Source organism: Halyomorpha halys, unplaced genomic scaffold (genome assembly GCF_000696795.3).
Source record: "Halyomorpha halys isolate HHAL.00 unplaced genomic scaffold, Hhal_1.1 Scaffold790.1, whole genome shotgun sequence".
In the NCBI taxonomy this organism is placed as follows: Eukaryota; Metazoa; Arthropoda; class Insecta; order Hemiptera; family Pentatomidae; genus Halyomorpha; species Halyomorpha halys.
Window position 1 is genome coordinate 186,852 of NW_027108682.1, and position 22,837 is coordinate 209,688.

The 22,837-nt window shown below is 27.9% G+C and overlaps 2 protein-coding genes across 10 annotated transcripts in view; one reads left to right on the forward strand and one right to left on the reverse strand.

Annotated features, from left to right (window-relative positions):
* Window positions 1-2,406: 2,406 nt before the first annotated feature.
* CycC (cyclin C) lies at window positions 2,407-7,308 on the reverse strand. The gene is made up of 5 exons (XM_014429353.3): window positions 7,052-7,308; window positions 6,813-6,919; window positions 6,508-6,714; window positions 5,673-5,924; window positions 2,407-3,059 (listed from the first exon to the last, which is right to left on the reverse strand). The coding sequence occupies exons 1-5, from the start codon at window positions 7,096-7,098 to the stop codon at window positions 2,857-2,859; spliced, it is 816 nt and encodes a 271-aa protein (XP_014284839.1). The 5' UTR covers window positions 7,099-7,308; the 3' UTR covers window positions 2,407-2,856.
* hppy (MAP4K3-like protein hppy) overlaps window positions 6,184-22,837 on the forward strand; it is a 53,033-nt gene continuing 36,379 nt past the window's right edge. For 7 of the 9 annotated variants that reach the window (XM_014429346.3, XM_014429347.3, XM_014429348.3 and 4 more), the window contains exons 1-10: window positions 6,184-6,344; window positions 7,730-7,866; window positions 12,648-12,705; window positions 14,840-14,995; window positions 15,081-15,184; window positions 15,723-15,851; window positions 16,537-16,718; window positions 17,751-17,832; window positions 19,779-19,886; window positions 21,431-21,521. In XM_014429346.3, the coding sequence (XP_014284832.1) occupies window positions 6,314-6,344; window positions 7,730-7,866; window positions 12,648-12,705; window positions 14,840-14,995; window positions 15,081-15,184; window positions 15,723-15,851; window positions 16,537-16,718; window positions 17,751-17,832; window positions 19,779-19,886; window positions 21,431-21,521 (1,078 nt within the window). In that variant the 5' untranslated portion in view covers window positions 6,184-6,313. The remainder of the gene's footprint in view (window positions 6,345-7,729; window positions 7,867-12,647; window positions 12,706-14,839; window positions 14,996-15,080; window positions 15,185-15,722; window positions 15,852-16,536; window positions 16,719-17,750; window positions 17,833-19,778; window positions 19,887-21,430; window positions 21,522-22,837) is intronic. The other 2 variants (XM_014429352.2, XM_067046964.1) reach the window with 1 other exon arrangement.

Consider the following 22,837-nt stretch of genomic DNA (forward strand, 5'->3'; position numbering starts at 1 on the left):
TTTCTATTATATTTTACACTTTTCTGTATCCCCTAAGCTATGTATTAATGTGCAATAAGAATGGAAAGTTCCATTAAAAGAAATTATGGAATAACCAATGAATGAAGTTTTTTAAGTTTTTGTTCGCCACTGTTTTTCAAACTATACATTTGTATACGTATGGTATGTAAATTTTCTCTATCTCGTGACACTTTTACTAAACTTAAACAATCTTTAGTATGTCCATTCTCACAACTTTCCGATTGCATTCAATTGAAAGTCCATTAGAGTTATTCATTTTTTCCAAACTAAAAAAAATAAATAAAAAAAGAGAGAAATAAATAAAAGTAACCGAAATCCTAAAAAAAAAAAAATTGTATTCTTATTTTTCCTATTTAAATAAACATTGGTTGTTTTGGAACAGGGTGTTTTATAATATTTTTATGTGCGTTTTTTTTTTTTTTTTCATATTAAGGAAAAATAGACGGATAGATGGAAGGAGAGAAAAAAATGAATTAAATAAAACCAGTAACCAGTAAAATACAATAATAATCTAAAAAATACACTAAAACTTAGTTCTGGCGGGTTATCGTATGTCCAATGGGCTATGATGAACATGTATGAAAAAATGAATACATTTTGAGTTATACACAATTAATGATCACCTTTTTCCAGGATTTCAACAGGTGTCCTGGCAAGGTTTTTAGACCCTTTCTAGATGACACTTAATAGTAACACGAAAAACAAATCGTTAACTTATTTTTTCGAATTTTATTTTCCTTATTATTAAATTGGTGGATTTAAAATCCAATCAGTGTGAATTCAATATTTATAAAAAAACAGAATGGAAATCGGACTATTCATTTGATTCACTGAAAAAATCAAAAAATAAATTCTACTAATTATGGTGGTCTCATGAAGAAGTACATTAGGCCTGTGCTACATTATTAGGTACATGCCTGGGATGTGACAATAACTTTCTTGATAAGATCAACTGGCGGATGTACCACTTTATTGACTTAAAAAACGGGCTCAACCCACTGCAATGCACAATCACGTGATTGTTCTCATCAATTAGGTATTACCCTAATTGAACTAGTATACAAGGCTTAAATGCTAGATTTAAAAAAAAAAATTATACTAAAATACATCCAATTTTGTTAATATAAAATAATCAGTCCTCTCATTGTTAGTAGTAATATAAAATTAACAAATATGAACTATAAAATAATTTGCTAAATAACTCAAGGAGAAAGCTGTTTTCATACAACTGCCTTAAATAACCAAAAGTGCCTGTTCTCATTCCATAGTACACGCTTTATCTTATACTTCACAGTTGTATTCCAGACAAGAATGAAGTTGATAATCGTTTTTCACACCTGGAGAAACTCTTGTATATGGATTTACATAGCAACAGGAGAATAAAAAGTTTTCAATCTAAATTTTGAAGTACCTTTAATTTTGTTTATTTGAAAAAAAAAAAAAAATAAACATCTCTCACTGCGGATGAGTATAAAATATGAAAGAATTTGATAATCATTGTTTATCCATGGTCAGATATTTACTTTCACTTACCTATATGAAGGATAGAGTAAAGGTATTGTAATCCTGAATAATAAAAAAATAGCCGTTTTACAATATACAAGGATTAATTTTAACTCTAGATTTTTCTAGTGCAGATCCATTACATATCTTACTTCCTTGAATTTTCAAAACTGAGTGGTTTCATGTCTTATTTTTTGGTTAAGGAAACATAAAAACTGTTCCTTCAGTCTGTTCAAAAACTGTTCAGTTTCAGACTAAACACTAGTCAATAATTAATAAATAAATAAAGTGAAATAACACAAGCTGTGGCAAATATTAAAAATATATAGTGTAATAAAAACCAGAGAGAAAACAAAACAACCCTATTTTTCTAACAGTAATTAAAAAAAAAATGATCTTTTATACTTCATATAACTTTTTACAAATACCTAGAATAAATGAAATCATTCAGATACTACAATTATTTAATTAATTACTGAAGCCACAGAAGTGTAAGTGGCAACAGCAACTGGTAGGTTTCTTATCATCTTCTAGGCGAACAGAATTGGAAACCTTACAGAAATCCCAACATTAATACAACTAAATTTTTATAATTGCTATTCATGAAACTCATAAATAAACCTTTACAAAAAAAATCATAATAATTCGAGAAGCTATTTTTAACTACCCCATCCCCTTGTACAAGCAGTTTCAATGTAATTAATTTAATAGATATTTTACGGAATTGTGCTATAATATAAGAAAAAATCACATAATTTGAGATTATCCATACAATTAAAATAAAAAGTTAAAGAATAAGTACAACTATAAAATTGTGTTATAATAAATAAATAAAATTATATTGTAAATTGAGTTTGAACTAAATAAACAAAAAACTACGAGTTAGACCAGGTTTTACTTTTTTATTGGTATTTAAAACATATTTTACATTAACTATTAGATAATTTAAAATACATATAAATATAAAAGAAATTCAATATCACTATAGGAACATTTTTTTTTTTTTACACTTTTTTTTGTTTTTTAATTTTTCAGTCATTACATCATTTGAAGTATCAAGAAAATGTCTAATTAAATGATTATTATCATTTTAAATTTCCCTTCTTTATATACTTAGTTCCATTAAGGCATTGATTTAAAGAGATATATGTGAGTGCTTGTATAAATACATAAATTTACACATATATGTATTATGAAATCGTAGATTTGTTTCAAAATGGAAGTTTACATCATAGTTATACTGAACACTATCCTTTTCATTAGAAACAGTAAATATGAATATTGAGTGGAAACATTTTACTAGTCGATACCACTCGACATTTCCTCCCCTTGTTATCTGGAAGGTTGAGTTTTAGGCTTAGGCATTTTTGCCAATAGAGCTTGAATATCCTTTTTTTCATCATATGTTTTCCAAAGCTCAAAAAGACTAACGATGTAACGAACTATCTCTTGAATTTTCTCCATGTCTACATTCAGTTCTGCAAACCATGACTTAAGATCTTTTTGCAGAACCACACACGCAATGTGAAGGGAACCTGAAAAAGTTTTTACTAAAAAAACAAAATATATAACTCACAATATAGCTTAAACACTAATTTAAGTGATGCAAGTAACTACAAAACCTTCATTATTTTGGATTAAATTAAGCATGTTTCCTGCTCCAGAAAAAAAAAATCTAAAGCTTTCACAAATTTCAGATGGAAGGGCCAGTTATATGAATTGTAATATTTTCAAACAGATCTTTCCATGTTTTATAGTTATTAATAATTATTTCAATAACCCAACCCAATCACAGACCAATAAAACATTGAGAATGAGGAAATAAATTGAATTAAATTGAATATTTTCAAAATGTTTTCATTTTTATTTTTTTCATTATGCTATGCAACAAAATTCTAGTTCATAATTCCATTTTCTAATCCAAAATTCAACTTCTATTTCCTGAAGAAGCTTTAGAGAAAGAAAGAAAGTATATTTACCAAAATATAACAAAAAAAATTGTAATACACCAAATTGTATATAATTAACTTTTGTAACTTTCATATATTTTGTAAAATTAGTACAGGATAAAAATAAATCCAGTGGTTGAAGAACTAAAATAAATAATAATGTTTCACACTATTTCTTAAAAATTCTCTAGAATTTTTATTATTCACCATAAATTAATTTTATATTAACTAAATTAGAATCATGAAAGGTTTACTATACTCGAATCATTATCCCATTCTATTTAACCTATTTATTTCTCCCACACCATATGATGGAGAATTATGGATGAGATAGATCAATATTTGTTTAATACTCTGACAAAAACAATCACTATGAACAACTTCATGGAGCACTTATGTAGCCTCAATTTGATTGCTAGTAGACATTAGTAGGTCTAATAGCTCATGAGATAGTTTTCCAAATACCAACATTTTTTCCCAAATAAATTAACATTTTAAATAAATATTTATGCATATATCATGGAAACTGTTACTCTTATGAAAATAATCATTATAAAATAATTTATGGTGCATTCCACTAGCTTCAATTTGAGTGACAAGACATCTATTTGTTGAATAATTTCATAATAATAATGAATAATAAGTTGAAAAATCCTAACGACAAACCAAGATTTTGTTAATTTATTTTGGTTATTTATCTCAGGAACTATTAAACCAACTGATGTCTAATATAAATATATGCACAAAAGATTGACATTTTTTATATTGAAAAAATGTTGATACATGAGAAAGTATACCACAGGAACTATTAGATGTAAAAGTGGAGCAATAATTATCATTCAAATTGAAGCAAGTTTAATGCACCATAAAGTAATTTAAAATGATAATCTTCATAGGAGTAGTAGTTTCCAAAATACCTACCAATATAAATCCACAAAATGTTGATTTCTTATTAATTGGAGAACAAAAATCTGGTTTTTTAAAAACTGCATCATAGAAACTAAAAAGAAATACAAATTGAAGCTAGTTAAATTAATCATAACATAGTTTAGAACAATTGTTTTTGAACGGATAGTGGTTTCCATGATGTGAAATGTTGATTTCTCACAATTTGGAAACATATGTGAGTTTTTTAGGAACTATATCTTAGGAATTATTGATCATAAAGAGCTTTATTAGCACTCAAATATTAGAAAATGTACTCTAAGGTGAAAAAGATAATAATCTTCATCCAGTGGATAGCTTGATCACTGAAAACAAAACAACATTTTTAAAATTAAAAAAGGCTGACATTTTTTTATTTTTTGGCTTTGAAGAAGTAAACGTTTATTTTTTTAAAATATGAAGATGGTTAGGATTTTTGTATATTTTTGTAATTCATCTTAGAGAGCATAGTGGATTGAAATTAACTAGACTTTATACAAAAAAGTGACATTTTCAGCATGGGCTCCTGGACTATTTGGAATGAGTCTCATACTCATCCTCATTCTACTCCTCAAACCCCAATCAACTACTCCTCAAAACCCAACTTATAACTGTTAATTTCTTCCTATTTCCCAAAAGACTTAATTGCTTCTTCACTGAAATCCTGAACAAAAGGCTATGGTCAAGATCAAATGCAAGTAAAAACGATCAAAATTTATCTTCTCGAAATCATTCCTGCCTCTCTACACAACTGCAACTTTTCCTTTCAAAACTTCATTTTTCTACAGATTGGAAAAAGGTGCTTGTCTGCCCACTGAATAAAGCTCTTATTGAAATAAATTCTTTCTGATTATTATAACCTATTCTAGCCTGTAATTGGTTAAGTAATTTTTGCAGTTAGAGGTTACAAATGAAAAACAGTATGTCCTATGTTATATAAGATTCATGAACAAAAGTAGGCAATCTGCAAATCCATATTATTTAAAAAATTTATTTGCAATTATTTTAAAAATTACAAGAAATTTTTTTAAATATTTTTATTCCATCAAACTAAAATGTTTTACACACATAAATTGTTTCCAAAATTATGAAATTGATAGATTTTTATTTCCAAGTATAATTGGAAAACAAGATGTAAAAATACATATTAGACACCACTATATTTGTAAACATATTTTTTATAAATCTACTATAAGATACTAATGTAAATACAATGAATAAATAATATGTGCAATACAAATTAATTCCAAATAATACATAGCTTAATATACATACCAATAGCAATTTGATAAGGAGGGTACAGTAAACAAACGTCAGTTCGAAGAGAATCATTCACTACTCTCCATGCAAGAGCTAACAATTGGTCTTCATTTCCAATATCAGCCAAAAGCTGAAGTAGAGGTCTATAAGGTTGATAAACGATTAAACAGCAATCTAAATTCTCCAAAAGATAAAATTCACACTCTAGAATATGATTTGTCCGATATGGGAACTCCTGGCTATAAGCGTAACTGAACTTATTTTTAACTATAACAAAAAAAAAAAAAAATTAAAAACATACTTCATTGCATAGTGATATCATTTGACAATACAGATACATGTTGAATATATGCTTAATATAGTGAATGAACAATGCATGTTCTTTATCATCATATCAATATATGATCTGTATGTACATACATACTACTGTACATCAAATACTACTACTATTACACAAGGTCAAGATTTATGGCTACCACCACCACACTTGTGATTTGCAATAAAGATAAGATAAAAGATTAGTGTTAATTTACTCCAAATCATAAAGAAGGTAACTTTTTCATGGGTACAGACTACTAAAACCTACCATCCGTAGAATTTAATTACATAAGTCATAAACAGTTCTAAAACACATCTACCAGAAGGAAAAAAATAAAATGTTTCAGAAAACATACAATAAGAATAAAGGTATTTATAAAACAGTAATTCTTAAATTCTATTAATAATTATTAAAATATCTAATATTATCTTAAATAAGTTATAATGGAACCCAATAAATATTTTAAAATATTTAATTTATTAAGGAAACAAATAGATGAGTAATTTATACTGATACTCATTAGTAACTTACCTACAGTCTGACAGGTTGTTATTAGTCTACTATTTGATATTACTCCAAATTCCTCAACTTTTGATGCTAAAAATATGCAAGTCGGTGCTAACAATAAAGGATCAATACATTTTAATGAATTACGAGCATAAAATCTTTTGAAATATACTGTAGCAGTAGCTATAACTTGTTGACGTAATTTAAGCTGCTCCCCTAAGGTTTGAATAACTGCAAAAATAAAATGACATTCCGAATACATCAATAATTATTTGGTTATAAACAAAACTTGCTAAGTAAGCAAATAAAAATCTAATGTAACTACGGACAATTTGAAAAGAAAATGAATATTTTCTGATACTCTTCATCTGTGAGGACACTCAAATCCTGCTGTCTTTCCCTGATGAGGTCCTGCTTGTCTAATACCCACTGTTGGCTAATAAAAACAAAATATGACAATAATTAGTCACTATAAAGACGTGGTTTTAAATAAAACATAAATATTCCATAATTATAAAGATACTCAGAGCACACTAATTTACAATAAATAAATATCAATAAGACTTACTAATGTGAACTTTGCCAAAAATTTCCAGCCATGTTCAAAAAAATCATTCACAAACCGAACGAAGGACGGTAAAAATATCACTCCATTTACAACTGGAATTTAAGAACAAGGCTATACGAGGACTGAAACATTTCAAAGTAAAACGTTTAGCCAACATTTCAAGCGAATTCCAACAAAATACCCCAACTTCATTATTTAAACAAATACTGGTAAAGCTGCCCAAGAGGTTTGACAATCCACGGCCACAACAATAGTTATAAAACAAACATCAGTTCTATTTTATAATATTAATCTGTTTACAACTACTTTCAACAAAATGATGTTTGAATTACTATTTTGTAGCATTTCTATAGCCGTTCTTACTAATGTACAAAGAACATATATGCGCCCCACGGGTTAACCTACTTTTGAAGACATCCTCTATGGATTATTGATAAAGTACTAAGCATACATAAATACAATACGTTTACTAGATAACAATGTATTGAATTTTAAATGTTTTTCTTGCCTTCGATGGCATTTAAGAGTATCAAGCTCATGGGCTTTACCATCAGTTGTTAATTGGTTTATATTAATGTGTACTTATAACTAGTACAATGTTAAAGTTACAACCTAAATGTTTGTCCATCTCAGCTTCATACATATATTTGCTTACTGTATTTAATTGAACATCCACAGCTAAATTATCAGGCCTTACAACCATGGCTCATTCCTCTTCAACATCTTTGTCATCGGATATAAGTCGTAAAAATCCGCAGGACGAGTATGAATTAATTCAAAGGATTGGAAGTGGAACCTATGGAGACGTTTATAAGGTACATTATTAAAATTTTATGATTTGGGTATCTAACCAGTTGTATAATTAGTTTTTACTATTATATATTAAGTATTTTCAGTTGGATTTCATGTAAGCCTTTCCCCAATTTTTTATTGGCAGCTCAGAATCTTATTGTTATTATTAACAATAAAAATTATACTACAACAAATTTAGTAACAATAGGAGGAGATTAGAGTCCTCTTATTTCTCACTTGGTGAAGAATCCTTGTTTTACTTCAATTCTTTTTTATGAATTATAATTAGGGCCTTTTATGGTACCCTCCTCTCTTTCATTGTATTATATTCAACATTTATAATTGTAACATATCAATGGATTTAAATTGGTATCGTATAAGTCCAATCTACAACTTAATAATTCGAGTATTAAAAGTTCTTGAGTTTCATTACCATGTTAAATACAAATTGACGTAAGAACAATTACAAAATGATTTTATTTTATTTTTAGTATAAATTTAATTAACCAAACATCAAAATTTTAGGCTGGTCTGTTTAAGGCATTTAAATTAAAACTTTTTTTTTTTTAGTCTCTTCAAAATTTGTTGATTTTGTGATAAGAGGTATTGATTTGAATCTATTGATATATTAGTGTTATTACTCTATCATTTGAGGATTTCATAGTTAATTTATTATCACTGTATCAGTGATTCTTTAGAAGCTACTTTTTGTCTACATTTCCACATTGAACCAATTCTAGTTCAGATTAGACAAAAAACACAGTTTAAAATTGTTTCATAAAATTTATACTAAATTACTTACTTTTGAAAAATAAACAAACAAGAACATTAGTATTACTAAATTTATGAATGATGAAATGTGAGCTTTATTTTATCATTATGTCATATAATGAAAGATACAATCAGTATATTTTAATCCTAAATAGTCTATATTAAATTTTTTTTTTCGCTATCAAAATGTGTATGCCAACAGTCCTAATTGATGAAAAGTACTATTAAGTGAACCATTTCATGTTGAATAAAGTAAGGGCGAGAGGGAGTAATTGACATTTAAAGTATCATAATTAGACTAATGTTAAACATTAACGTAGTTTCATCAAAATCATTTCAGCTGTTAGGAAGCAATGCTAAAAAAACCATGGATAAAAGAAAATAGTTCAGTATACCCCATTACTATTTTTACATTGCTAACAATAAACATGTTTAGAAAGTTTCATTAAAATCTGCCCAGCGAGTTGAAAATGTTGATCTCATTTATTACTAAAAATGACTTGTTGAACAGACACTTATAACTGAGGTTAAAAATTAAACTTAAATCAATATAAAAGCTTTCCACATAACTTTTGTAAGTATGATATTCCATGGATATTCCTCATTAGTAAATGGGTCACACTTAACCAGAGCCTATGAATAAATCGAAAGTTAACCCCCTAATTAATCACTAGAATGTGAAACATGTTTAATTGCATGAAAGGGATTGATAGTAATTGAAACATTATAAGAATAAGAACATTTAAAGAGCTAATATTCATATGACTTGTATACCTGAATAAGAAACATCTTAGAAATGAGTGAACAAAGGTTCCTAGTGTAGAGAAAAATCAAATGTGGGGCAGATGTTTATTTTGAATACCTAACAGGACACTTATGGGAAATTCCTCAACAACCTTACAAACAAGAGACTATCACAAGAGCAGTAAATCATCAACACATAAAAAACCACAGCATGTAATTCCAAATGATGTGCTATATCTACTCCTCTTTATATCTGTGGTAGACATCACTAAATATTGCAGGTGGGGATTCTTGTCATGTCGCACTTAGTCCAAACGTGGTGATGATCAAATTAATTTAGCCTTTAAATTCTCAATAGATGGCTACATCGACCATCATATATTACCAGTTCTCTTATTCCGTTCAGTTCTAGGAATGGCATTTCAGGAGCAAAATATTGATTATTTTTTATCCTATTAAAATTACAAATATAGTTTTCTAATCTTGATCTATTTTCAATTTGTGTTTTCTAAATCAATTATAAACTTTATTTTATCTGTGTCTTGGTTCTGAAATTTGAAGGTAATATCACCTTATGATTACACATTTAGCATGTTGATAGGTTTTGTTAGTTTAGTTTTGTTTTTACTTTGTTCTTTATTTAGTATAAATTATTTTGTTCCTCGAGGTTATAAATACATATGCTTTATAGTTTCTGAACATAATATTCGCTTCAATGAGCATTACAGTGGATTTCTGGCTGTAATTCTTTATCAGGACATGTAAAGCAATCATTAATAAATATTAGCATAATCAGGAATCTTTCAACCACAGCTTCATGCATCATTTTAATTTTTAGAGATTAGGATTTTGAACAGGGTGTTTTTAAATTGTAAATGGGTTGAGGAGTATCAGTTATCATCTCTAATTTCAGAACAAGATAAAAGACTAAATTCTTATCTTTTATTTTATCTTTCACCCAACTTTGCCTGTCAGGCAGTGCAGGTGTTCACAGTAGTGGATGTTACTTATGACTGCATAACAACTCGCTACTGGTGATAGTAAAACATTTAGAACTTCATCTTTTACCCTCCGGCTGGACATCATCCTATTCTGCCGGCATAGATCTGTTGTCTGTAGGAGTTCTGTCTATCTTGTCCTAGTTGGAGTACATAAGGCTGTTAAACCTCAAATAAACCACTTAATTTATTATTTTCTATCCTAACTTAGCCATTTAGAAAGGAATGAAGAAGTTAGATCATGTTTTCATTCTATCTTCTTTAATCTTTTAACTTCCCTTTTATTTGTTCAAATATTTACAGTAGTTCTTACTGGTCGTGTTACAATGAGGTCAAGCAGACAGGAATGTCAATTACATTCAATTTCAAAAAACTATATAAAATATATGGATAATTATCCTACAAATATGGTTTTGTGAACAATAAGGTTTTTTATTATTAATATATATAAGAATATTATTAAGGTTTTTTGAGAGAATTTATGTTAATTATAGAAAAACATTATTGATTTTAGACTTTTAGATGTAGCTAAATATAGGGTTATTTCTCCTTGGTTAAATTTTTTGTAGTATTATTAGTAATTTTGACTATGTTAGTATGCAAGGGAAGAAATTATACTCATACTTTCTTAATAATGCAAAGCTTTTACATTAAAAATACGCTTTTAAAAAGATTTATTCACTTTCATTCAGGTTGTAAAACAGGTCCTTGACAAAGAATACTCTTCTTACTGTAAAAGATTTGTTTGTACCCTTAATCTGAAAGATATTCTGTGCAAGACAATTAGTTGATAAATAAAAAAAAATTAAATTGTAGTTGTGAAACTGTTATACCTTTACCCTATGTCTTTAAATTTTTTTCATAACTTCCAAACTCTTAAGACTTTAATTTCAGGTATTAATTAATAACATTATCTCTGAATACTAGGACAATTATATTAATAATAGAGGAGTAGAATTAGCAACTTAAGTGCTTACAATATTTAATTATTAATGATGTGAAGATAGTTGACCGTAGATATATAAGAGGAGATGATGGTCGTGGGGTGCGGTAAGCAGAAAAAACACAAATAACAAACAAATTATTTATTTGTGCCGATGTTTCGACCTAATTTTCAGGTCTTCATTAGGGCTGTAAAAACAAAAAGACAACAACCATCATTCAGAGAGAGAGAGAGAAAAAAATAATAAACTAAAAATTTGGAAATATTCATAATAATGGAATGAAAATATAAATTATTTGATTAATAACTATGGACAAAGACAGTAGTAGATTTGTAACATTATTATTTATATACATAGAAATGTGAGTAATATATAATAAATAATAAATGTGATTACTCACATTTATATGTATATAAATAATAATGTTATCAATTTACTACTGTCTTTGTCCATAGTTATTAATCAAATAATTTATATTTTCATTCCATTATTATGTATATTTCCAAATGTTTAGTCTATTATTTATTTTATTTTGTTTATTTGTATTTATTTATTTTTATTATTATTTTTTTCTCTTAGAATGATGATTGTTGTCTTATTGTTTTTATAGCCCTGATGAAGACCTGAAAATCAAGTCGAAACGTCGGCACAAATAAATAATTTGTTTATTTGTGTTTTTTCTGTTGACCGCATCCCCCCGTCCATCTTCTGCTCTTATTTAATTAATAATTTTAACAAAATATAAAAAACTGATGAACATGTAGTTTAGAATATGGTCTGTACACAAATATTTCAATGTATAGATGAATATATATTTTCAGAATTAATAAGATATAAATAGTGTATCAAGAACATTAAATAATTTAATCATTAAAAAAACATAGTGTACATTTTAAGCATAACACACCCTCAATGTAACATTAGTTTGAGTCAAGTTGGTAAGTTACCCACACATTTTCATACCTAGAATTGTTTGGATGGGCAAGTATGAAGGGCTACACTGCGAGCTTGATGCCTCATTTTTGACCATCCAATTGAACTGCTCAACCCACATTCATACTTGTATGATCACAAACCAGTCCATTAACTGGTTGTATGATGTATAATCAATTAATGATTAATAAATAATCAAATTACATTTATTTGTTTTTTATTGGTATTGGTTTCTATCTGTAAAATATGGTCAGAGGATTTGGATTGTTTTTCCCCGTTTGCACTTCGTGCATGCTTATTAATTTTACTTTATCAGTGAATTTTTGCTATGTACTTGAGGCTGGAAACAAATCAAGTTAATAATTTAATTTTTCTGCAATTTATTCATATATATTTTTATTATTATTTTTTTAGGCCAAAAGACTTTCAACGAATGATTTAGCTGCCATCAAGGTCATTAAACTGGAGCCAGGTATTTAGATATTTTAATCAAACCATTAATATCAGTAATAGTTGACCATATGTAATTGAATATAGCAAGATAGTACGGGTGGCAGTCAAAATTAGTAGAACTATTTTTATATCTTTCTTGACCACCAATCGGACCATCTTCCTTCAATCATTAATATTAATAATATGTGGCTAGAACGTAGAAATTAGCTAAATATATTAAAATTAAAAATTAAATCTGTACCATTACAACCCATGAAAGATCAGGGGTGCAGTAGTTTGTAAGGAAGTACTGGTACTAGACCAACGGTTGTGCAAGGAGGTGATTTAACCGATCGATATCGACTTACCGGTCGATCTCAAGGCCAATCATTGTTCGTTCACATTGTCTAGGGTGGAATTCCGTGTCCCGTGGACTTCGAAGCGATTGTAGTAGACTAGTAGACAAAGCTTTCTAGCAATAGTTTAATGCATTCTGGGAATTCTTAGAATTCTGACAGCCTGACACAGAAATCTCTGCCCATCCAGAACGATACATTTTGATTTCTGTGTGTATGCTTGTCACCGGACCCAACATGTGAACACAACAATTATGACTCGACTTATCAAAGAACACAGTCATTTAACTTGAATATTTGGTAGTGTCAAACGGTAAATTCTTTTCTTTTATATTAACAGCATTATGAATTAATATTATTTATCCTCGGTATCCTCATTGTGTTTTAATTTTTCTTCTGTTTAAAATGCAAGTCCCTTTCCTTTGTTCTAAATTAAATTTCTTTTCTTACCTATCTCTTTACTTGATAAGTGAGCATTCTCGGCAACAGATCTCTAAACTGCAGTCATTACACTGAGAGAAACATTAAGGACAGTATTACAAATACATTAGGAATAACTATAATTATATCTACATTAAGAAGTCAGTATTGTAAACTCTAATACATATATTGTGACATTAACATACTTACTTCTTTTAAATTTTAATATATCTATATTAGGTTTTAATATACTTGTATTGCTGTCCCCGATCGTAGTATGCAGTATTGTTTTTATTTCTCTCAATGAAACGGAGACAGTTTTTGAATTTTCCTGGAAAATATTTTGTTCAACATTTATTTTGTAAATAGTCATATTTTTTCCATTCTAGTATACCCATGAACATGAGTAGTAAACCAAAAAAATCAAACACATGTCACTTCAATGAAGAATGGGAACTTGATTACTTTTTACAATAGTGAATGATAAATGTTGTTGTTTAATATTCCCTGAATTGCACCTTATATTGAAACACAGTGTATAAACATAGTATATATTTCATACCCCTTCTTCCCCTGTAGACTACACCTATGACAAGTCGATCACGACACACTTTTAAGATAAAAAGTAAATGTTATATACAGAAAAGTTGGCCATCTATTTAAAAAAAAAAAAAATGAAAGAAGTAAGTCGTTATTAATGAAATACTTGAGAAAATAAAAAATGCATCATTATGAATGAAAATTTAATAGTTTAATTGGTTAACAAGCAAAATTTATGTTTAATATAAAGTTAAAATTTTAAATTATTTTAGTTTTGCATTGATGATGCGACATATAAGTAATATACGAAAAGGAGTGAATGTTATCTCCTATTGCCCATAAGTATCGCCTTGCGAAATTTTATTGATAAATCTTTCATTAAAATAAGAAAGTTTTAATTCTTGTTTTTTCAAGTATGTTTAGAGGTGTAAAGTAAAAAATCTTATGCAAATTTGTTTTATTTAGTGGTGAATGAATTATTCAAATAAATGTTAGAAAATTGATTATGTTTCATGAAAAAAAAAAAAATTGTGTTTTCTATTTATTGTTTAAAAAAAAATTGATTTCGTTTTTAACTTCTGTGAAGTCCGATTACGAATTGCAGTATAAAGCACTTTTATGATCCTTAAAATCATCTATTTATTTAATCAATATTAGATTGTTAGCCTATTTGTTTTTTGTTTAAATTATGTAATCTTATTAGTTTTTGGAGATTTTAACATTAGAATGGAATAAACTATGACATTACAAAGTTTTATTAGTGTTATATAAATAGCTAAATTACTGTTTTGTAATCCCTGATCTCAATTTGTTGTGATTTTTTGGAAGCAAATTACTATTATTTTTTCTTTTCTACAGGTGATGATTTTGCAATTATACAACAAGAAATTTTAATGATGAAAGATTGTAGGCACCAAAACATTATTGCTTATTATGGCAGCTATTTAAGAAGGGATAAGCTGTGGATATGTATGGAGTATTGCGGTGGAGGTTCATTACAGGATATATATCACAGTAAGAAATGAATGTTCTATAACCATATTTATCAAAATTACTCAACATAGCAATTTACTTAGTAACATTGATATCTTTTCAATAGTAACTGGCCCACTAACAGAACTTCAAATATCTTATATGTGTAAAGAAACACTTCACGGACTTGCCTACCTTCATGGTATGGGGAAAATGCATAGGGATATCAAGGTAATTTGAGATTTCTCTTATTGTCATATGTTTCTGAATAATTGTTTCCTAAAATATTATTTTGTTATTATTAATGGAACCTTTATACCTTCATATATTTATCTATATTCTTATATTTCTGTGTGTTTTTGTACTTCAAAGAGCAACTGGAGCTAATTGCTTTACTGCATAATGGTCATTGATTTTTTTCTTCGAAAAAATTTAATTATTTCTTATGAATCTTAATTATTTCGTTTTTAAACATTAAAAGTAGTAAACTCTTATAGTATTATTATAATTTTTTTTCACAAAAAAAAAGATATTCTTTATTTAGTAGGAGAAAAACTTAATTCAAAAAGTCATCTTATACTTTTAAAAAAACAGCATACTGATACCTAATTAGAAAATTGTTTTTAATTCTTATAATGTATAGTCATAGTACAGTAAAAAATAAAATATATGATTGTAATACATGATTTTCATTTTTTTTTCTTTGATCATTTTCTTTAAACATTTCTCTTTTTACTTATTCCCTTTTTACTGGCTGTTTTATAATTAGGGTGCTAATATCCTACTTACTGAAAATGGAGATGTGAAATTAGCCGACTTTGGTGTGTCTGCCCAAATAACAGCTACCATTAACAAGCGAAAATCTTTCATAGGCACACCATATTGGATGGCTCCTGAGGTAATTTATGGTGATTTTTCTTAAATAAATAAAAAAAACTACATCATACATATGATACGTTTTACTTTCTATTTTACGTTAATAAATAAAATATTTATTTTTAAATAAAAAAATATGTAAACAATAAATATTTAAGTATTCATTTTTACTTATTTTACTTTTAATATACTTTTTTAGATAAATTTAATTTGCTTACTCTTAATAATTTTTCAGGAATTATAAAGAAGAGATATACCTTGTCAATACACTCAAAGGACTGTATTTTTGAATTTACCTTGTACCTTTTCAATTTTAAAACCATTATTTACAAATATTATACTTCAATAGCAATTACTGGGAATATTTTCCTATCCAAACCAGAAATTTATTTTAGTTTATTCAGAAATCTGTTTTTTCCTTGAAATACAGCCTTTTGACATCCCACACTACGATCTGTTAGGTTCAGTTTTATTCAAGAGTTCAGTGTTGCCTCTAGTATCAGTCTTTTATTGGATATTATGAAATATGATTCTGTTATGAGTTTTAACTTATAAAGCTGTTTTAGTTCAGTGATATTTACCTATTCTCTCTCTGCATTGTTGAAATTTTTATCAAAAAAGCACACATTTCTATTATTTCTTTATTTTTAATAATAATTATTGTTAGTATTCTTTTATTTTATCATTATTACCAAATTTTGTTTTAGGTTGCTGCTGTGGAGAGGAAAGGTGGTTATAACCAGCTTTGTGATATTTGGGCTGTTGGCATTACTGCTATTGAATTAGCAGAACTGCAGCCGCCTATGTTCGATCTTCATCCTATGAGAGCACTGTTTTTAATGTCAAAGAGTGGTTTCAAGCCTCCAACTCTTAAAGATAAAGATAAATGGTACAAATTATTGTATTATAGATAATTAGTTATTCATTTTACTATTTATTACAGTAAAAATAATGACTTACGCTTTTATCTAATTTATGATTTATTATCTTTGGTACTATTCTAGATCTCAAAGCAGTTATTAAACAAAATCCTAGATATCCTAACCTAAACCTTATGGTATTATAACATTTTTTTCTCTTGCATACAATGAAAATTCTTTTTATTACATTGAAGTGATGCTTTTGCCCTCTTAATGATTACTGAGGTGTTGGCCAAACATTTTGCCTTAATGGTTGTAATTGCTGTGAAATGTTTTGTTTATTGGCCATTATTTTTCAACTAAAGAACAACTATATAAATATCAACACCAAGATTCTGATAGAAATATAGGTTCTGTGAACTCTTGAACACTAAAATGAAAAATCACTTGAATTATGCATAGTTTTTGATAATAATTGTTAGTCATACAAGTTAGCTTTTGGACTTTTAAATTATTGATATTGTATATTTATTCAAGATATAGTTCTTTTTAATGAAGAGATATTGTTATATAAAGTATAAACATATATTTTTATTACATTATATTATTGTATATTTATCCAATATATCTATATCATCGTTAATATATGTATATTATTAACTATATCAAGATATAGTTCTTTTAAATGAAGATACATTGTTACATAGATATAAAATAGTTACCTCTTGAACAGAGATTATATTTATAATAACACTTGTCAATGTGCCTTATAATGTATTATTTTGGTTATTCTTCGAGTTGTAGTGGTGTATATTTTGTTTCTTAAACTTAAAGGATAAATTTCTCCCAGTATTATCTTTGTTACGACTGCTAATTTTTTAATAAGTAACATCTATATTTACAGTATTCTGTATTCTTCCCATCGTTTATAACACATCCCATTAAAACAATGAATATTACCTAATAATCCTTTTTTTTTTTTTATTTTCCTACTCAATATAGTTCTAACTAATAATTATTTTAAAAGTAAATTTTTTTAGTTATAAAAATATTTATTTCAGGAGTCAGGTATTTCATAATTTCATAAAGACTGCTTTAACCAAGAATCCTAAAAAACGGCCTACTGCAGAGAAGTTGCTTTTGGTAAGAAAAATTGTATTAATATATTTTTTTTTCCCTAAAATAATTGACTAAACTAGTTTTTAGATAATTACCAGGAAAGTACTGTTATTTTTCTGGTCCATTTTAATATTCATTTTAGTTTTACTTCATTCATATTATAAAAATATATCATGTCTGCATTGTTGAAATTGAACTAGGTTCAAGTGGTAAATTTACTGACCTTGAAGACTTGTATAAATTTAAAAGACAACATCATCGTTTATTTATTTTTAATTAATATGTTAGCTGCGTCATGTGAAATATTTTGAATCCTTTAACATTGGTATTGATCCCTGGTGATAAAAACTTAAGTTAAAAGTGATGAATTACATCAGACACTAGAGAACGATGTCAGTTTCAAACGATACTGATATCTTTTGCCAGCACATCTAAATTAAATAGCTTGGTTAGTATTTCTATCTGTTGATTATTATTAAGGCATTGCCATTGTAGGATTGGTCTCTGGTATCCATTCTCACTTATAAGACTATGTTTTTGATTTTACTCTTCATATTAGGAAGAAGGCTTTCATTTGAGAAATAAAAGGATTTAATATTAAGAACCATTGAACACATTAGCTGCATTATCAGGCACCAAGATCTGATTGTGCTCTTGATATTGTAACACCGCCACAGATGGCTGAATTGCTCTATTAACAGGTGGCCTACAACTATTATTTTTTGGAGTACCTAAAAGAGTCTTTCATAAATTTGATGCTTGGAAACTTCACTAACAAGTGCAGTGATATTAAAATACATCAGACTCTATGATGTAATACTGCAACATTTTTATAAAATAAGCTCTTAGTTCAGTCAGTAAAGGGTTTTACAAAAAAAAATATATATATAAATACTTTTCTCAGCGATCCTATTTAGTTTTTGTTGTGCTGAATTAAGTAGACAAAGTTTCCTACAAAATAGGTGTATTACATTTAATGTTTGGCCACTCCACTATGATGTTAGAGTTTAACAAATCAGACTAGTCATCAATGTTCAAAATGGTTATTTTCAGTCGTAAAATTCATAAGTATATAAATTTCATTCTCAATGATGCAATATTTTTTGTCTATGCTGAGTCCAAATTTTATATTAAAAAAAAATCAAAATGTTGCGACTTATCAGTTTTTTCTTATAACTAGAAAACTAAGAATTATTACAAATAAAAGTTCTATACAAAATTGAAGTAGCCAAAATTTCCTATATAATATAAGTTTGCTACATGTAATGTTTGGCCTACCTATTATGTCTCCAGTGTGTGTTAACAAAATAACAATCATCAATGTCCAAAGTAGAGTCTCATCTTTTGTTTGTTTTTGTTTATCTTAAACCCATATTTTTTGCTCACTGCTCAGTCTTGTTGATCGATTTCTCTACAATAGTTAAGAATTTCCCCCATGTTGGCACCTTTATCAGTTTATTATTTGTATGAACATTGTTCATTGTTACTAGTATTTGTATGACCATGGTTCATAATATTCTGTGGATATCCCCTGTCCTAGGTTTATAACTAATTCAAATCCACCAAAATATTTTTTATTCGTTTGGGCTTAGCAGACATAATTTTCACCATCAAGTACACCTTGTTAGTCTATTAAGTTTTCAAATGATATCTTATTACTCTTATTGTATTGAACAGCTTCTCATTCAGAGTTCACAGGATTATAAGTGACCCAAAATACCCCAAAAGAACCCATCCCTTAATTCATACTTGCTGCCTTCATTAGTTATGCAGGAGAGTTAACTCATTTTGATGAATTGCAATTCCGTGTTGTCCTTGAAATTTTAGATATTGATTTATATTAATCACTAACCACATTAACTTAGTTACAGGTTTCTTTATATTCAATGCATCTAATATTACTTTTATGATTTATTTATTAATAATAATTATTGTAGTTCCATATTAATATTATTTTACTCAATTTACAGCATCCATTTTTATGTATTGAAATGAATAAGAGGATCGCATTAGACTTATTACAGAAAGTTAGTAACCCATCTCATGCCTTTAATGAACTAGAAGCTGATGAAGAGGGGGTACGTTAGCATTTTTATTCTTTTCACATATTTAATTTTTTATCTTGCATTTCATATTAAGTAATTTATTTTAGAAGATTATTGATGATTGACCGTGTGAATAGATGAATGGAATATGGTCCGGGTGCGGTCAAAAAAACTCAAATAGTATAATTATTTACTATTTGAGTTTTTGCAAGTTTTTCACAAAGTTTTTGCAACGTTTCGCCCCATGTTGGCTCAATAAAAATAGTATAATTATTTACTATTTGAGTTTTTGTGACCGCACCTGGACCATATTCCATTCATCGTAATTTATTTTAATTGAACATAAAAATATTATAAGACATATTTTTTATTTATTATGTATAAATAACTCTTTTAACTTCAAGAATTGTTCCTTTAGTTCTTCCCAATTATAATATTGATACAGTAAGGACCTTATAACACAAAAATCTAATTCTAATTCTTCAAAATTAGAACCTTATTGATCCATTAGAACATTCTCCTGTTAATGTTCAAACCGATGAACAAAACCTTAACAGATCCTCAAATATTTAATTTATTGCTATTAGTTCAATATTTTTTAAGGGCACTAAATTAAAAATTAAAATCTGTATCACTGCAACCCATGAAGAATAGGTTAAGGGTGCAGTCCTTTGTAAGGAAGTACTGTTCCAAGGCCAGCGGTTGTGCAAGGAAGTGATTTGGTCACAGTCATCCTTGACCACCAAATTTTTACCCAATTAAGGGTACCCAATTTTTATGAGGCTGGATGGACACCAGGACTCCAGAACCCACAGGGTTGACTCATGGCTATAGTATACCAGGAAACAATTATCTGCCGAGCCGGATTCGAAATCAGGTCTTTGGAGTTAGTAGCACCGTACTTTACCACAGTGCCACCGTGCTCCCCAAAAGAGCACTATATAAGTACTAAAAATTATTATATTAATGTAAGGAATTGTCAAAAAACTGAGGGGTTTGTAATAAATTAAGTATTCTATCGTATTTTGTTTCTTGTACTTAGCCCTGATTAAGGCCTGAAATTATGGCCGAAATGTTGTGCCTAATAAATAAATTTTTACTTATTTGTAACTTTCACTGGCCACACTCCAAGTATCTTCTCATATATAATCCGCAGTCAATTATTATCTATTAATTAATAATAACAATAAGGAGAAGTTATGAATAAAAATGCCTAGTAAAAATAAAAAATTCCATAAAAAAAAATATTGAAATTGAATCTAACTACTTGAATTTAGCATTTTACTACTTCTTTATATATCTATATTTCTACTATTTCTATTAATTTATTATTAATAATTTTTTAAATAAAGATAATTTTAATTTGTTTAATTCATTTATGTAGTTTTTAAATAAAATACTTTGTGTATTTAATCTTTTTATAAAATTCTATTATTGAATCTATGATACAATTTTAAATAATGAAAACTATGATGTTATGAGAATACCAAGTAATTTAAAAAGGTTTTGAACACAAAACTCTTGTCATGAAATAAAGGTTGTATTAGGTATTCCACTTACTGAGTTTTATATTTTAGGCAGTACCTAATGTTCCACATCGAATAGCTTCAAGAATGACCGGAAGAAACAAACCTGCTAGAGATCTGGAGTTATCTGTTTGCCCTTCAGGTAATAGTTTATATATTTATTATATTTTATTTTTAAATCCAAAATAATGTAACTGATTACCTAATTTATATAAGAATGTTCGTGCTTTTTTTCAAAATATAGGTATATTGGATCAGTATTCCTTCTATTCCTTACTTTAAAAGAGTCTGCTGGTTCACTCATTGTTTTTACGAGGCATTCATTCCATAACAAGATACACCTAGTTAGCCTGATGGGCTTAGTTGGTATCACTAATTCTCCTATATCTCTAATCAGGCATTAATGTCATATGCTGCTTCTAATCGAAAAATACCATTCATACAAATCTTCTGAACTCTCATCCTATTAGAAATTTGCCTAAGAGAGAATATTTTGTCAAACATGTATGTCACAATCCTATTGTACAGAGAGATAGAGAAGACCTTATATGAAATATTGTGTAACATGATTAATTTCCCCTTAATTCTTGCATTGCATGATGTCTTGGATTTCTTTATAAATTGTTGCTATTTGGTCCTTACCACCATTTACTAGGAATCGCTCCTCCTCAAATTTGATATATCAATTCTTAAGGAATTTCTGGAATTTTCCTGTTTGCCACTAGTTCTGCTGGAACAGCATCTGTCTCAGGTGCTTATAGTTTTTCATTCCTGCTATATATCCTCATTGACAGGTGGTACATCTTCACCATTATCAATTATTTCCATTGCTGCATTCATTTTTCTACTTCTACATGTTTAAAATCCAGGGGCTTCTTGAAATGTCTTTTCCATTATCACCACTATATTTTAGTTCTTATGCTTGCTCTTAAATGTATTAATCTTCTGGTTTTTCCCCATTTCATTAATTTAGTTGGAATATTTAAGTGACACTATTTTTTTTTTACCAACACTTTTTGTTGTTTTGGCATATGATCTTGCATCTTAATATCCCTTATGACTAAAATGAGTACTTCTGCAAAAACACAACCATTTAATGTTTCCTTCCTCAATTAATACCTCACATTCTTCCTTAAACCAGATATTTGCCTTCTTTTTGGGCTGATTTCTTCTACTACATTATAAATAACTGCTTTTATATTATGCTATCTTGATTCAATTTGTTTGGTCCCATCTACCTCATCAAAGATATTTTGAACAATTTCAGCTACCCTTTGCTTGTATATTGTACAGGTTTTCTCGTTGCTTAATATAGATTCCAAACCTTCACTTTTTTCATCAAATTATCATAAAATAAATAAATACAAATTTATCATGCTCATGATCACCCTTGTTGTAGTTTATTTGTATCGAATATTTTTTTCCTGCCTTTCCCTCATTATATCTCTTTTCTTTATT